The sequence below is a fragment of the Arvicanthis niloticus genome, chromosome 2 (assembly GCF_011762505.2).
Source record: "Arvicanthis niloticus isolate mArvNil1 chromosome 2, mArvNil1.pat.X, whole genome shotgun sequence".
Classification (NCBI taxonomy): Eukaryota; Metazoa; Chordata; class Mammalia; order Rodentia; family Muridae; genus Arvicanthis; species Arvicanthis niloticus.
The window spans coordinates 124609835-124626047 of record NC_047659.1 but is presented as its reverse complement, the minus strand read 5'-3'; the positions used below and the strand labels follow the sequence as shown (position 1 = coordinate 124626047).

Sequence of the window (16213 nt, the reverse complement as noted above, 5' to 3'; positions counted from 1 at the left end):
GGGAGGACCTGAGTTTGTCTTTGCATCCCCATGGTAGCTCACAGAGAACCAACACCCTCTTCTGGCCTTCAAGGGCACAGGGCACACACATACATGCAGGCAAAATACTCGTGCACATAAAATAATATAGATAAATCTAAAGAAATTTAAAACCCAAAAACCCAAACTAAGTATTTCTACTCTTCCTAATAATCCTACAAACAGATATTTGCTCAAAACAGTCTTTCCTCCAAAATTCTTCCCTTCCACATTGTTACCACTTGGCAATTTATTATTTTAACAGAGAAAGGGTCTCATATAACCCAGGCTGGCTTCAAATGCCCTCTGTAGCCCAAGCTACCCTTGAACTGATCCTCCTACCGCTACCTCCCAAGTGCTGGGATTAGTTATGTGCCACCACACCCAGCTTAAATTTTTATTATCTATTCATTTTTAAAATACTTGGTTTTCCTTTAATTTTTATTTATTGTCATTGTGTGCATCTTAATGTGAGTGTGTACAGGTATATGTAGGTATGTACAGGTCATAGCACACAAAGGCCAGTGTGCAAGTGGAGGTTACATGCACATTACACTTTGGGAGTTGGTTTCTTTCCTTCTGTAGGTTTTGGGAACTACACTAAAGTTGTCAGGGTTGTGCAGAAACCACTTTTACCCACTGAGCCATCTGTGACCCCAGTTTAAAATTTTAAACTGATGTAATACTGTCATGCAATAAGCAAAGCTATCTCTTCTTGCTCACGGATGTCTAGTTTGAACAAATGCTCCAAAATGAATAAGGCAGGACAGAGATCTTCAACTCTCTCTTTCACAGCACTCTATTCTCAATGCTAAGTTAGTCCTAGGTACTGCTACCTCTATCAGGACACTAGCGAGGAAGAAATGTCTTGGCCACTACAAGGCTTTAGGTAATCCATGGAGCAGACAGGAGCTGGCTGACACTAGTTACTGGTCAGAAAATGAAAACCTTACATCTGCACTGAGTGAATCTCTAAACTTTGTCATCTGTAGAATTCTCTACCACAGGCTTACTCTGAGGACCATGTGAGTGATGCATGTGCAATCGACTTAACAGTTCTTAAAAAATAGTTGCTGAGTTAATGTTTGTTGAAAATCTGTCCTTGCAGCATTATAAAGCTATAATAATTTCCTAAAGTCACTTTCCTGAAACATAATATTGAGAAAATACTTCGAACAAAGTGTAATGATACCTTTGGAGGTAAGGAACTAAGTTCTGAGTATTCATATATCACTACCTTGCTACACCTCCATAATCTAAACCTTCTTCTCCTGGGAAAATCACCCACAAACGTCTTCTCAGATCTTGCGGGCTGAAGCTCATGATCTACAAAACAACAAAGCAAAGAGAGCGTGACTGCAGCTGTGGAGACAACACCATCACCTCGCATTTACTCCACTGTAAGTGACGTAAGGTCCATATAAAACAGTGTTCACAGTTAGCTAACGTTACACATATAGAAATATGTTAGTAAAACTTAATACATCTGTATTTTATATACTTTATACCCCTCCACATGAAACTTCTTTCAGTTGTATAGTGTAGAGTAACTCTAGGCATGCAGAGATGAGCTGGATTTTTCTCCCCTGCTATCATTCAGGTAAAGAGTAGTAGGGCTGATTAGGTTTGGTTTTTGTTTCAGTCAATATAAACATATAAAAAACTAACTGACTGACAGTGGCTGCAGAGAGAACTCACTTGTCTTTGCCAACATACACAGTGGGAATCTAAAAGTTATACAGAAAAACTACTACTTTGCCTCCCACCTTGGGTGGCTAACAGTGTCTGTTCAGATAAGAAGGGCAGTAGCATTGCAGAGCTATAGTATATGTCAATTGTTTTACCCTCAGTAAAACTATTATGTCCCCTTAGGAAAATCCCACAGGGGCCTGGAGAGGGATAGTTTGATATAATATCTGTACTTTATCAAGTGATAAGAATAAATGGGTACTTAAGTACCCAAAGAGGACTGTTTAAGTTCTCTCAGCACCCTAGGGAACAGAAGCAGATCCACCACTCTGAGGCGTCCAATGGCTCTGACTGCTGTGCATGGTTATGTTAAATACCCTTCAAGTACCTTAAGCTAGGCACTTAGCTACACACTTGAGAGATGTCACTAGGCTACCACCAGTTGGAACAATTCTCTTTAACAAATGCTAATGTAAAGGGACTTTTTTTCTTCTGAACTTTCCATCATAAACAGTTGTACTATGCTAATTAAAAATACCATTTAAAGCAATTTTATCCAGCACCTATGAAGAAAACCTGTTGCTAACCTTTAAATTACATCTAATTTTGATATTAGACTTATTACCTTTAAGCAGTCATATTTTCTCTTACATTATAACTGCCCATTTATTTGGTGAATGCCAAATCTAAGATGAGAGTTTTAAATGTTTTAGAACATTATCATGTCTGCAAAAGCCTTTCAGTTGTAAGATCAAAAAGATAAAGGCTTGTTTAATCATGGTTTGCATTTTGTCGCTATAGCTATCATCGAGTTATATATAGTCCAAAAAGACACTGACAACTCATTGACAAGAGAGTAACCGTGAGAATGACAATTAGAAACTCGTAAGGGCTGGGCTGAGAATGGCCAAGGACCCCGACACACACCAGGTCATGGGTATAAATATAATACTCTAAGTGCCTCAGTCAATCTCCAAGTCCCCCCCCCCCCCCCCCCCCCCCCGTTTCTATGTTGCAGGATGCCAACTGGCTTGTCTTTTATGCTAATAACTGAGGTTCCATTAGAAATGAGACAAACTAAAATGGAACAGCCTGCTAAGGCCAGTGATTCTGATCTCTTTCCCTTCTGCTTTCAGTCTGGTGCTCCTGAAGCTATCACAGTATAGATATTGCAGGAGTTTGAACATCATTATTTCCACATCGAGTGGTAAGACAGAGACGAGCAAGATGCTTTAAACAAAATCCCAACCACAGGTGTTTTACTATTCTAACACAATCTAATGTTTACTTGCAGTTTGATAGCTAGGATATAAAGGTAAATAGTAAACTAACTTACTGATGGGAAATGAAAACTTTATTGACTACTGAAAATTCATATAGCACCTTTTAGATGTTGTTTCCAATGGTTAATTTCTTTCCTACTTAAAAATCACTAATTCTGAGAGCACACGCCTACCATAAAAAAGTAACATAAAAATATAAAAACCACTCCCCCTTTCCCTACTCATCACATTGTTCATATGGCTATTTTTAGAGCTTTGTCTAGTGACAGTTTATGTTTCTACTTATATAGCTAGTTCAGATCACACACAGAACTTGAAATTCACTAATCACTCTTACACTGAAAAAGCAGAAAACACTGCACAGGAACACTCACACATCCCTAACTGCAGAGCACTAAGACAGTTGGCAACAAAAGTAAACTGAAAAATTCAAGAATAGGGGCTGGGGAGTTGGCTCAAGGGTTAAAGTGCTTCCAGTGCAGGACCTAAGGTCAGATCCCGAGCACCCACACAGGAGCCTGCTGTGACAGTGCATGCCTGTAAACCCAGCACCAGAGGGGCAAAGACAGACATATCTTAAGGGTTTCTTGGCCAGCTAGCCTAGCCCAGTTGTCAGTTCCAGGTTCAATGAGAAACCCTGCCTCAAAATGCAAGGTAGAGAGTGACAGACCAAGGCACCTGAAGCATACCTCTAGCCTCCACACTTGCACACACAGGCAAACATACCTACACACAAACAGACACACAGACAGACACACACACACTCTCACTCTAAACCAGTGGTTTTCAATCTTCCTTTGGTCATCCCCAACCATAAAATTGTTTTTGTTGCTACTTCATAATCATAATTTTGTTACTGTTATGAATCATAATCTGAATATCTGTGTTTTCTGATCATTTTAGGTGACCTCTGTGACAGGATCATTTGACAATTCCCAAAGATTGAGAACTATTGTTCTAAACTGTTGTGATCATACCACAAGTACAAGAAAGTAGACATTACTAAGTAAAGCGTATAATACCTGTTGAAAGGAATCCTCAAACAAGGTTTTTCTTGTCACTGTGATCTTTATATGCTGTGGCATGGCCAGTTGCTGAAATGTAAGAATGATTTAAGTCAACTCTCACCATTAAATGGCCTAGCAACAAAACCAAAAAAGAAAGTTTTATATCTTTGCTAATAAAAACAGACTTTGAATATGACTTGCTACCCATGATTGCCAACACCTTTGTCAGCATTCAAACTGCTTCTTTGAAATATGAGGAAGAAGATCAGATCTCACATGTAAGGTGCTTATGTAATGACTCAAGTAAGTCTTTGATATTCAAATTTTAATTAAGAATTATGTTTCCCAGTTAATTATAAGAACTTGAATTTAAATCTTTAACACAATACTTTGATTAATGCATTCATTTCATTTAGCGTCCATACAGACAACATTACAACATTAGTCATTTATTTAGACATCATAGAAGGAATATTTATATATATTTTTTTTCATATGTGTACTCATCCAAGACTAGACATGGAGCTACACATAAGGCACATACTTATACTCACAGCATTCAAGAGGCTGAGGCAGGAGGATTTTGAGTTCAAAGCTAGTGTGGAGTATTTAGATTGTTCTGTCTCAAAAAACAAAACATAAAACACACATACACAACCAGGAAGTGATGGTACACTCCTTTAATCCCAGCACTCTTTTGTTAAAGACAGGTGGATCTCTGGGTTGGAGGCCAGCCTGGTCTACACAGTGAGTTCCAGGACAGCCAGGGCCACACAGAGAAACCCTATCTTGAAAAACAAATAACAAAGCAAAACAAAACCACACCTGCACATCCACACTCACACAAACATTTTGTTTCAAGATTTATGCAACATGAAAATAATAGGACTGAAGAAAAAAGTGACAAATTTTCTTATTCAAATGATTTCTAGCTTCATCTTTGGACAACAGTTACCTAATTGATAAATATATTTCATTGTCCTAAAGATGGATGACTCCAATGCTTCACACATATCTTGTTAATACATTTCAGAACTGCTGTGTAACATTAAGCAATGTAACAAAGAGATACAGAGACACAGAGCCAATACTGACCTGACACCAGAACCGGAAATACTGAACTTTTGCCTTGAAGTCCCGAACATAGGCTATCTGGGGTCCATTGTCTCTGAAGAACAAAGATAAACATGACATATTCAAGTGTTTATAAAAGAAATGCAAAAGAATAGCTAATACCCTCCCCCACCCCACCCCACCCCGTCCTCAACAAACACAAAAGCACCCAGCAGAACATATTTGTAATATTCTTTTTTGAATGTCTCCTAAGGACTATTTCCAAGTAAGATCTTGTTGAAGCCACTGCTGGGGGTGCTTTTTTTTTTTCTATGCAGGTGAATCTAACAGAGCTGGATAAAAGCGTTCCTACAAAGGAATCCTTCACAATGACTACTCTATCCTTTGTCCTTAAAAAAGGCTCATGATTAACCAGCGAATGCTACCTACAATAGACATTTCCTAGTGTAACTATAGTCCGTCTAATGAGCTCTAACTACAAGTGCTATAGAGGCTTCCAAGAAGTCAATTTTTTAAAAAAGATCTCAGTTAAGAGTTTTGTTGTTCACCATTGCAGTGTGGCCTTTCTCCAAATGACTAGCACAATGAGGATGGAAACCATGCAGGTGGTTGTAGAACAGGAAGAATTCCAGATCACTGGAGGCCTCCATGTTGACTGTCTTTCAAAACAGAAGTACATCTGTCTGATTTTGAACCCAGCAATCCCAGAAACTTGACCAGTTCAAGTAGTTTCCTCTATATTCCTCACAACTTTCACTACATATGATTTTCATCTGTGTGGAAGACAGACAGCCTTACTTCTTCCTCACCAGCCTCTCTTCTACTTCCTTTTCTTATTTCTTTACACTTGGTTGCCAATATAATACTGAATGGCAGCAATGATCATAACCATCTGTGATCTTATGGAGTAATTATTTCATCATTAAGCATGATGTTGGCTGAGGCTTCTGTTTGTATTCTTGTAGGTAAGAACATTTCCAAGGCAGGTGGAAGTGGATCATAACATTGCTTTGTATTTCATCAACAGCTTTTACTGAATGATATGACTTATTTTAAAAGATTCATTTCCTTGTATGTACATGAGTCTTGCCCTGGCCTGTATGTATGTATGTATGTCCATGCACCATGAGAGTGCCTGTTGCCAACAAGGCCAGAAGAGGACACCGGGAACTGAATTTACAGACAGTTGTTAGCTGCCAAATAGATGCGGGAAACTGAACTGGAGGCCTGTCCAAGAGCAGCAGTGCTCTTTAACTCCTGAGGCATCCACCCCAGATCATAGGATTTTTTTTCCTCTGGTCTGTTTTTATGGTGAGTTACACTGTTAGTTTTAATTTTATCTAAGGGAGGGAGTGTGTGCCTGAGGAGGCCAGATGAGGACACTCAATCTCCTGAAACTTGAGTTACAGTTATACAGGCATGCATCTTTAACTGGCCCAGATTATTTTTAAATAATGTAGAAATATATGCTAATATTGAATATAAGCTATTATTGTTGTAAAGCTTTCTGTTATATGTACCCAAAGCTAACTATAACTAAAATGAGTAATAACATTATCTACTTATGATTTACTTCCACATCTAAGTTATCTCTATAACTTTATTAGTGCCTAATTGGACTAATTTCTCAGTTTCTACTGTAAACACACGTTTTTAATATGCACAAATATAAAACTCTCAACAAGATATTAGCAAAAGTATTTTAGCAGAATTAAAGAACTGATGTCTGAATCCTTCATACTATGTGGAATTTACAGTTAAAATATAAGATAGTTCAACATATGAAATCATGTATGAACATAAAAACAAAGAGGGCTGGAGAGATGGCTCAGTGGTTAAGAACACTTATTGTTCTATCAAAGGACCAGAACTTGGATCCCTGCACATAGGTTAGGTGGTTTACAAATGTCTGTGTATCTTGATTGCCTCATTTTTCTGATGCTTGACTTAATCTTGTGTTTTTTTCATCATGATCTTAGGCTACATCTGGGTTGAGTGTACATAACATACAGGCTAGCTTGTGGAAGTATATCCTTTAGTGATCACACGATGAGGCATTTCTCATAATGTGTTGAGTGAGTCATGCCAGTATATAAGGAACTCCTAGGCTAAACATTGTGGGACAACTCTTTAAGAACAGCAGAAGCAAAGCCAGGTAGTCTCTATAAGTTCAAGACCAGGATGGTCTAGAGAGAGTTCCAGACGACCAGGGCTACATAGCATATCTGTTTCAAAAAGAAAAAAACAACAGCAAACACTCACACCCCCTAAATTCGTAAAAATATGACCAAAAATAAGCAAATGCTACATTGTAGTGGTCCATATCTTTAATCCCAGAATATTAGAGGCATTGGAAGCAAAGGTATGCAGATCTCTGTGAGTTCAAGGCCAGTCTAGTTTACAGAGTGAATTCTAGGTCCATCAGGGCTACAAGGTGAGAATCTCTTCCCTATCCCCAAGCAAAAACAAAACAACCAAAAAAAAAAAAAAAAAAAAAAAAAAACCCACAAAACACAAAAAACAAAAAACCCCACCAAGATAGACTGTACAGTGACCTATGGGCCCACCTCAAGTACAACTTTGTCTTTGTGAAAATCCAAGAAATTAGCTGTGCTTTTGATTTGTAATGTTTAGAAAACTTACAAGGCTGATTTTCCTGTTCGTGGATCTATATAAGTAGTTGCTCTTCTATTGTGGTCCACAAAATATGGAATTCCGTCCACTGTGAATCTCATTTCCCAGCCTTCTGGTAAGGGCTTTTCATTTAACTGACTACAAAATACAGAGGAGAACAAAAGATATTAAGACTTACTTCTTTACCAAATACAGAAACTAAAAATACCCACAAACAGTAAATCTTTCCGGTATTTTCAGGTGTATAATAGAGATTTCTAGCTGGACATCCTACAAACACATTAAAGTTGTCATCAACAACATTCAAAAGGAATCATCATAGTACTATTGGCCAATGTTCTCCCATCTACTTACTTACTCACCTCAAACAGCCACGGTACCTGAGCTCACTCATTACCTTTGAAGTCTTGCTGCTCATCCTTTATCTTCCACTCCCACTGTAACTCTACCTCTCTTTATCTATGTTAACAAGCAGCTGCCTACATGGCTCTGCTGCTCCTGGTCTCACTTGGGCCTACATATGATACTGCTGACAGGGCTTATTCCTAAAACAGACCAATTTCTCTTTTACACTCCCTCTCAGCAATCCTGAGATTTCACACGAATGGCTAGTGATCATTTTCCCAAACAAGTCACAATTGTCACAGGCCAAATGACATATTCGCCCACCGACAAACTGCTTTCTTTGTTAAAGCAACTTAAAAATTCTTTATGAAACATCCCTACCTACTTCCTTTATTTATCTTTATACCTGTCCTGGAACTCTGGGCAACCTTCTTTAAACTTCAGTTTCTTTATCCATAAAATGCAGGCAACAGCCAAGGATGGTGGCACACACTTTTGATCCCAGTGTTCAGGAGGCAGAGGCAGGTGACTCTCTGAGTTCTAAGACAGTCTGGTCTACATAATGAATTTCAGGATAGCTTGGTCTATATACTGAAATCCAAAAAACTCCAAAAAACAAAACTGGAGGTAACATATAGGCAGTTCCTCATTTCCTGGCCTAGGATGTAAAAAGAATTTTTGTTTCTTAAAAAAACCCGGTTATAGGGGCTGGAAAGATGACTCAGTGGTTAATACTGCTCTTCCAGAGGTCCTGAGTTCAATTTCCAGCAACCACATGTTGGCTCACAACCATCTGTAATGGGATCTGATGCCCTCTTCTGGTAGTGTGTCTGAAAACAGCGGATTCACATACATAAATTAAATAAATAAATGTTAAAAACAAACAAACAAACCCAGTTATGTGAATATGTCTTTGCTTTAATCCCAGGTGTGGGATAAGAGGCTGCTTTACAGCAGGTGATTATGATTTGCCTTGTGCACTAGTGAGGGCGTGGTTTTGCCAGCTGCAGATAGTTTACATTTGGAATTCTGGGAACTTTTGAGAGGGAATAAATGCCAGAATCCCAAGAAGAGCTGGAAGTGCTCCAAAGAAAGAAGCAGCAGCAGCCTGTGCTTCTGGTTGCTGTTGTTGTGGTTTGTCAAGTGATCTTGAGCAAAAAGACAAATGAAGATGAAGATATCCAGACTACAAAGACTGGATTGGCCTAAGAAACTCCGTCTTTAATCAGCAGGAAGTAGTCTAAAAAAGATCTATATCCTATTTCCCTTCTAACCTCCTTTCTCTTCTACCCAGTGTTGGGTTGGAAGGGATTAGGGTGGAAAGGAAAGGAAAGGAAAGGAAAGGAAAGGAAAGGAAAGGAAAGGAAAGGAAAGGAAAGGAAAGGAAAGGAAAGGAAAGGAAAAGTATAAAAACAAAATAGTAAAAAAACAAAAACAACAACAACAAAAACCACTGGGGATTAAACAGGTTATTTTAAATTCAAAGCATACCTTAAAAATATAAGCTACTGAAATGTGATTCATGGGATTTGTATCATGAAGAATTACTCATACCTAGAGAAGGCTGGTCATGTCTTCACTACTGGAAAGTGATTTATTAGTAAGGGTGTGCCCATTAGAAATGCCCTCCTTTGCCTAGAGGCTTTGACCCCTGGGCACCCTACAATGAGGAGAGGGGCCTGGGGCATGTTGCATCAGCTGCAGTCTCTGGAGGAACTGACAAAGTTTTATTTCAAACGTGTATAGAGGTGAAGAAGGATCACTCAGAAGGGCAAATGGACACTTCACTGGGGTGCACAGACTTCCCTGGTTTGGAACATTTACATACTACGAACATTAAAGCATGTTTCTCTCCTTTAGCAATGGGGATTAGGAATCCTCTCAGACTCTTCTCTGTATATGTCTTCCTTCTACTCAATTATTTCTCTATAAAAAAATATGACTGAATATAATCAGTGATTCTAGTGGCTTTTGTTGTTGTTTCTGCTGCTCTTCTCAGATGGGATCACTAAGTAGTCCAGACTAGCCTGGAACTCATGATCTTCCTACTTAAGTCTACTAAATGCTTGAGTTACTGGTGTATAATATCATTAGAGAGAGAGACAAAGAGAGAGAGTGTGTAAGTTTATATATATATTTGTGTGTGTATGTATATATGTATGTATATATATACACACATACACACATAATTATATATATAATTATATATTACACTTTCTATAGAATATATTACACATTTTATAGGACTGGTGTTTATATAAAGAGAGGGAAATTGGAACAAAAAAGTATATATAAAGAAAGTTACATAAAGACTAAAATACTGCTGACACAAACCAACAAATTATAAGTTACGAAAAGCCAGGCACGATGGCTCATGCCTTTAATCCCAGTACTTGAGAAAAAGGCAGGCAGATGTCTCTGAGTCTGAGGGCAGCCTGGTCTACAGAGTGAGTTCCAGTGCAGCCAGGGATACTTAGAGAAAGCTTGCCTCAGAAAACAAAACAAAGAGGAGCAGCAGAGGAGATAGGAGTAGCCACTGTTAGGCTGGACCACACCCTTCCCTGTGCCTTCAAAGATGGCATAGACTCTGGTGACACATTGGTTTCTGAGTTTTAGCCTCCAGAACTCTAAGACAATACGCTTATGCGTGGAAATAGAAACAGAATTATACTCTTTCTTCTTCATCTTTTCTTTCTCTTTCTCTCTCTCTGCCTACCTCTGTCCCTCAGTGCTGGGATTAAAGACATGTACTAGTGCACCTGGCCTGAGAATTACTTTGAGCATGTCTTAGCTAGCTTTAGCACACAGAATGACAACAAATAGCTCAGTCAAATCATTGTATACTGTCATCAAAGCATTAAAAAGGCAAACCTGTAAACCTGTGGTAATATCTCTTCATATATGAACCAGCAAGTTCTTCTAAAGTGCACAAATATAAATATATATATATATATATATATATATATTGAGATGTCTACAACAGCTACAGAATATTTTTTTAGTTCTGTAGCTATATTGGTAGAAAAGAAAGAAAACCAGTGAGTTGTGCCATCCCTCGGCCACCATGAAATTCATGAAACTCAAGCTTTTCATTGTATGTAATGATTAATTACAATAGAAGTTAATTACATTATGAGTAACTGTTTTTCTTCTTCAAAGGTATGTAGGTAATTTGTGTTTAAGGTCTTTGAGAAAAATACATAAATGAGTCAAAAGATAGATAACCTCTAGAGGTCACATACACACTAAAGTTCTTACCCTTGGCTTCTGGGGTCTTCCCACTGTGTAATCCGAGTGTTGTGGTTGACAAAATATACTCTTCCGTTGCTATCAGTTCTCTTCTCTTTATTAAAAAAAAAATGAAAAACACAATATTAATTTTGGAATAGTTTTCCCCTCAAACTAAGACAAAATAAGCTGAATCTGCCCATTCAGTGATGGCTGATTTTATAATTTCTATAGCACATCACATACATGAAAGTATAGTCTATCCTCCTTCACCTGCCTAAGGCACCTTCTGATTGGTCTAATAAAGAGCTGAACAGCCAAAAGCTACGCAGGAGAGGAGAGGCAGGACTCCCAGGAATTCTGGAGCAGGCCAGGGTGTTCGCCAGCCAGAAACAGAGGAGAGGTAACGAGCCACATGGCAGAATGTAGATTAGTATAAATAGGTTAACTTAAGTTATATGAGCTAGCTAGGAACAAGACAGCTAAGGCCTAAAACATTCATAATTAATATGTCTCCATGTCATTACTTGGGGAACTGGTGGGTCAGAGACAATCCAGCCATACCCACTCACACTTGAGAGTTCTTTCTGCTTCTTAGTGAAATTATAAAATATTATTTTTGGGCTGGGAGCAATGTCTTAGCACGTAAGAACATTTATGCTCTTCTAGAGGGCCCAAGTTCAGTTCCCAGCATCCGCATCAGGCAGTTCACAACTGTCTGTAACTCAAGAGTACTTGAGGTTTCTGACGGTACCTGAACTTATGTGGACATATCCACATACAGACCCACATATCCACATAAAAAAAAAAAAAAAAAAAAAAAACCAATAAAAATTAAAAAAAATTTTTTTAAATAAAAAAAATTCTAAGAAGCTAAAAAAGATTTATTTTACACTGTCCTGCCCATATAACTTTTCAGCTATTTAGCTTTACACAAATGACATCTGGGTTTGTGTGTGTTAAAGCAGGTATAAACTTAAGATCCATGAGTACCAGGTCAGCAGTTTATGCCTGAGATACTCCCTTAGCTCAGCCCCACACAGATACAGAAGGCAAGACAACCTTGCAGGAAAGCTTTTCTATAATAGCAACATAGCCCACAATTCAAAAATCTGAGACCAAGAGGTGATTTTCTTTTCCCTATAGCTGCTTCAAAAAAGTAAAAAATGGTGTGTTAATAATCATAACCATAAAAGTGAGTCCAAGTTCTTCTGCCATAAAATGAAGGGTAGGGGCTGGGGAGATAGCTCAGTGGTTAAGAGCACTGACCACTCTTCCAGAGGACCTGAGTTTAATTCCCAGAATCCATGTGGTAGCTCACAACTGCCTGTAACTCACATTCCAGATCTGATCCACTCTTCTGTAGGCACCAGGTATACCCATGGTACACAGATACATATGCAGGCAAAACATGTATACATATAAAATAAAAATAAACATAAATCTTAAAAAAATAAATAGAGGATGGAGTATAAATGTATAGCCTTCAACTATACACAAATAGAACAATTATAGAAACAAAACATACAATCTATGTCTAGCAATGAAATCTGACAGGTTAGGTTCAATACCAAAGGGCCACACCTCCTTTTCTAAAGCATTTTGTTTTGTTTTATATTAACCATACATTGACCATCCCACACCCTAAGCATTAAAGGACTCCACCTCCAGACTACCACACACACACACACACACACACACACACACACCATATATACCATACATACCATATATCTATCTTCTTCACACAGAGAAATGGCGTATTTTGTTCTGTCTCGTGGTGGTTGTATGTATGCCTAGTGGATGGAGATGTGTACATACACAAGCATGTTTATGCATATGTATATGGAGGACAACCTCTTGTACATTCCTTCTCAGGGACTAATATGTTTTTTGAGCAAGAGTTTCTCACTGACCCATGACTCATTTGATTGAGCTAGCCTAGCCAGCCAGCAAACTCTAGGGATCCTCTCAGATACCTTCTCCCTCAGATTATAAATGCCTGGCACCACACCCATTTTTCTTCACAGATAGTGGGGAGTAAACTCAGGTTCCCATAGTTACACAACAAGCACTTTACTATCTTTCTGCCTTTGTTTTGTTTGGTTGAATCAGGATTTCTAATAGTTGATGCTGATTTTAAACTCAGTGTGTATCCAAGGCTAGCTCAAAACTCCTTGTGCTGAGATAATAGGTACATACCCACCATCTCTCTGGGTTATTACTAAAATGTTTTGAGTATAAATGATTTTAAGAAAAAAAATGGTGGATTTTTTTCAAGATGAATTATATGTGCTTCCCTTCTATGTACATGCCTGGCTTCCCTTAGTTTTTTAGACAAGTCTCTCTCTGAATCTGGAGGTCAACACTTTGACTAGGCTTGTTGACCAATAAACTTCAGGGATCTGTTGGTCCCTTCAACCTCCATGGGTTGCAGACGTGTGCTACCACGCCTGGATTGGGGAATTCAACTCAGGTACTCTGTTCGCATGGCAAACACTTTTCTTACTTAAGCCATTTCCCCAACTCAGCTTCTTTTCATTAGAGAGGATCTAGCCTCATGTATTTGGTGATAGTAACAGACACTGGAGTCCCAAAAGTACTACAAGTATTTAATCTTGTGAAAATGACTATCTTCTCTAAGTATTAGCATCCTTGAGTTCCTTCCAAATTATTATATCAATAATCTGTTTCTTTTCACTTTTTTTGCAGTGCTAGTGACTGGACTCAGAGCTGTATCCTTACTAGACAAACATCTTTAGTCCTGATTTTCTAAGTAACAGATTTTTTAAATTAAAGAACTGATGTGCTTACCCCATCCAGGGGGCAAAGGACCAAGGGGATCAAATTCTTTGTTTTGTGATGTAGCAAACAAATCTTGATTCTATAAAGAATAAAAATAAATAATTAAACAAATATAATTTACAACATAACCACAATTTCAGGGCAAATGTATGAATTCCAGTATGACTTTCCTAGCATACACAATATAACATATTCTTACAGAAGTCACACCTTAGAGAAGTTTTATACAGTATCAACATACTTTATTTTGGCTAAAAAAACATCTTTGGAAACCCTGTTATAACAATAAATGTTAGTTCAAGATATAGTAAAAAAAAAAAAAAAAAACTTAAAATTATGTGAAATTAAAATAGTACATAAATATATAAATTCTTACCTACAAATTACTAGTTTTTCCCTTGTGCCACAAAGTTTCCTCTACTAGTAACATAAAAATTAGAGAATCGTATACACCCCCAACTCCCCCAAGACATGTATAAAACCAAAACCTGGAGTAGTAAGATAGCTGAAAACAATCTTGCGTGTGTACTCAAAACCACAGACACACAGGACACAGATGGAATCCAGAGTGGAAAGACAACAAACTGCCACCAAGGCAATTAAGTATCTATTTCATATAAAAGGCAATAAACACACCCCCATGCTCTCTCTGATAATGATGAATTTGTCCACATCAGTAAGTGGACACCATTCTAATGATGAGGTCCAACAAAAAGGCAGCAAAGGCTGGAGAGATGGCTAGCAGTTAAGAACAAAGGCTACTCTTGCAGAGGATCTAGGTTCTGTTCTCCATATGGCAGCTTCATAACCAGCTGTAATTCTAGTCACATGGGGATGTGAACTTCTGACTCTGAATACCGCATGCATGTGGTATACAGACAAACATTCAGGTACTCATACACATAAAAGAAAAGTAAAAAAGCCCCAAATAAATAAATAAGTAAATAAATAAATAAGCAAGCAAGCAAACAAATGTAACAAACAAATAAAAGAAATAGGCAAGGAAATGGAGGAAAGGTAATATATAGGAAGGAAAGGAAAGCCATTTTCCTTTGGTGCACTGTAAAGAAAAGTTCACAAGATGCTGCGGAGATGCTCGGCTTCTCCAGGGCCCTGCAGAGCTGGTTTCTTTGGTTTAAGTTCTATACACTACTGCAACAAATCTATTTATTTTGACATGGACTACTTTACTTTTCTCAGAGACCGTTCTGTAATACTTTATAACTTCAGATTATAAAATTCCTAGCAGCAAATCACACAGCAATGAAAGCACTGATATATTTACCACTATATTTGCACTATTAGTCTGAAGGAAAATACGTATTTAATCCATTTGTTTACATTTAGTAAAGGGTTTTTTTTTTTTTTTTTGTTTTTTTTGTTATTGGGTTTTTTTTGTTTTGTTTTGTTTTTTTAAATCTCTCTCTATTCTACCCTGCCCTACCACAGACAAGGTGGCTGACCTGGAACTCACAACAAAGACCAGAATGGCCTACAAGTCAGAGATCCAACTGCTTTCCCCTCGTGAGTGCTGGAATTAAAGCCAGGTACCACCATGTCTGGTTATTTTTGTTGTTTTGTTTTTGCTTTTGTTTTTGAGCAGTGTCTTAGTGTCTTGAGTTGTCTGGGCTGGCTTTGAACTCTTGAGCTCAAGTGAGCCATCTGGTCAAATCCCAAAAGCTAGAGATAACAGTCAAACACCATCGACCCAGCTTTGTAAAGCAAATAGTTTGTAAACTTACATACTGTAGACATATGAATAATGTAACACTATGAGGACTATAAGCTCTTCAGTTGAGCAGCATACCAGTTTATTCAAGAAACTTTATCAGTAAATGTTAACCACTGCCAACTCTATGCAACCACATAAAAGTTAGGCTGCCTGAAACTTGGACTTTCAATTTTTCTAGTAAGTTATAGACAGTTCTACATTTAGAATTGTATTAATTCTTTTCAAACTCCTTGGGTTCATTTTTATTAATCTTTTCTCCATGGATTTTAAATAGCTCTAACTTCTTTTCTGTCTCTTTTTAACACTATGGGAAAGACAGAATCCATGACAAAATCAATACCTACAGATGGCAGCACCTGGGTTACTACCCTACTGCCTTCCATTAGTGCTTCACACGA

At 37.9% G+C, this 16213-nt stretch overlaps 1 protein-coding gene across 1 annotated transcript in view; it reads right to left on the bottom strand.

Annotated features, from left to right (window-relative positions):
* Itch (itchy E3 ubiquitin protein ligase) overlaps positions 1-16213 on the bottom strand; it is an 83764-nt gene that overhangs the window by 17487 nt on the left and 50064 nt on the right. Inside the window, exons 12-17 of the mRNA XM_034496683.2 lie at positions 14093-14162; positions 11309-11393; positions 7715-7843; positions 5093-5165; positions 4013-4084; positions 1256-1344 (exon numbers count right to left, since the gene is read on the bottom strand). Coding sequence (XP_034352574.1) covers positions 1256-1344; positions 4013-4084; positions 5093-5165; positions 7715-7843; positions 11309-11393; positions 14093-14162 — 518 coding nt within the window. The remainder of the gene's footprint in view (positions 1-1255; positions 1345-4012; positions 4085-5092; positions 5166-7714; positions 7844-11308; positions 11394-14092; positions 14163-16213) is intronic.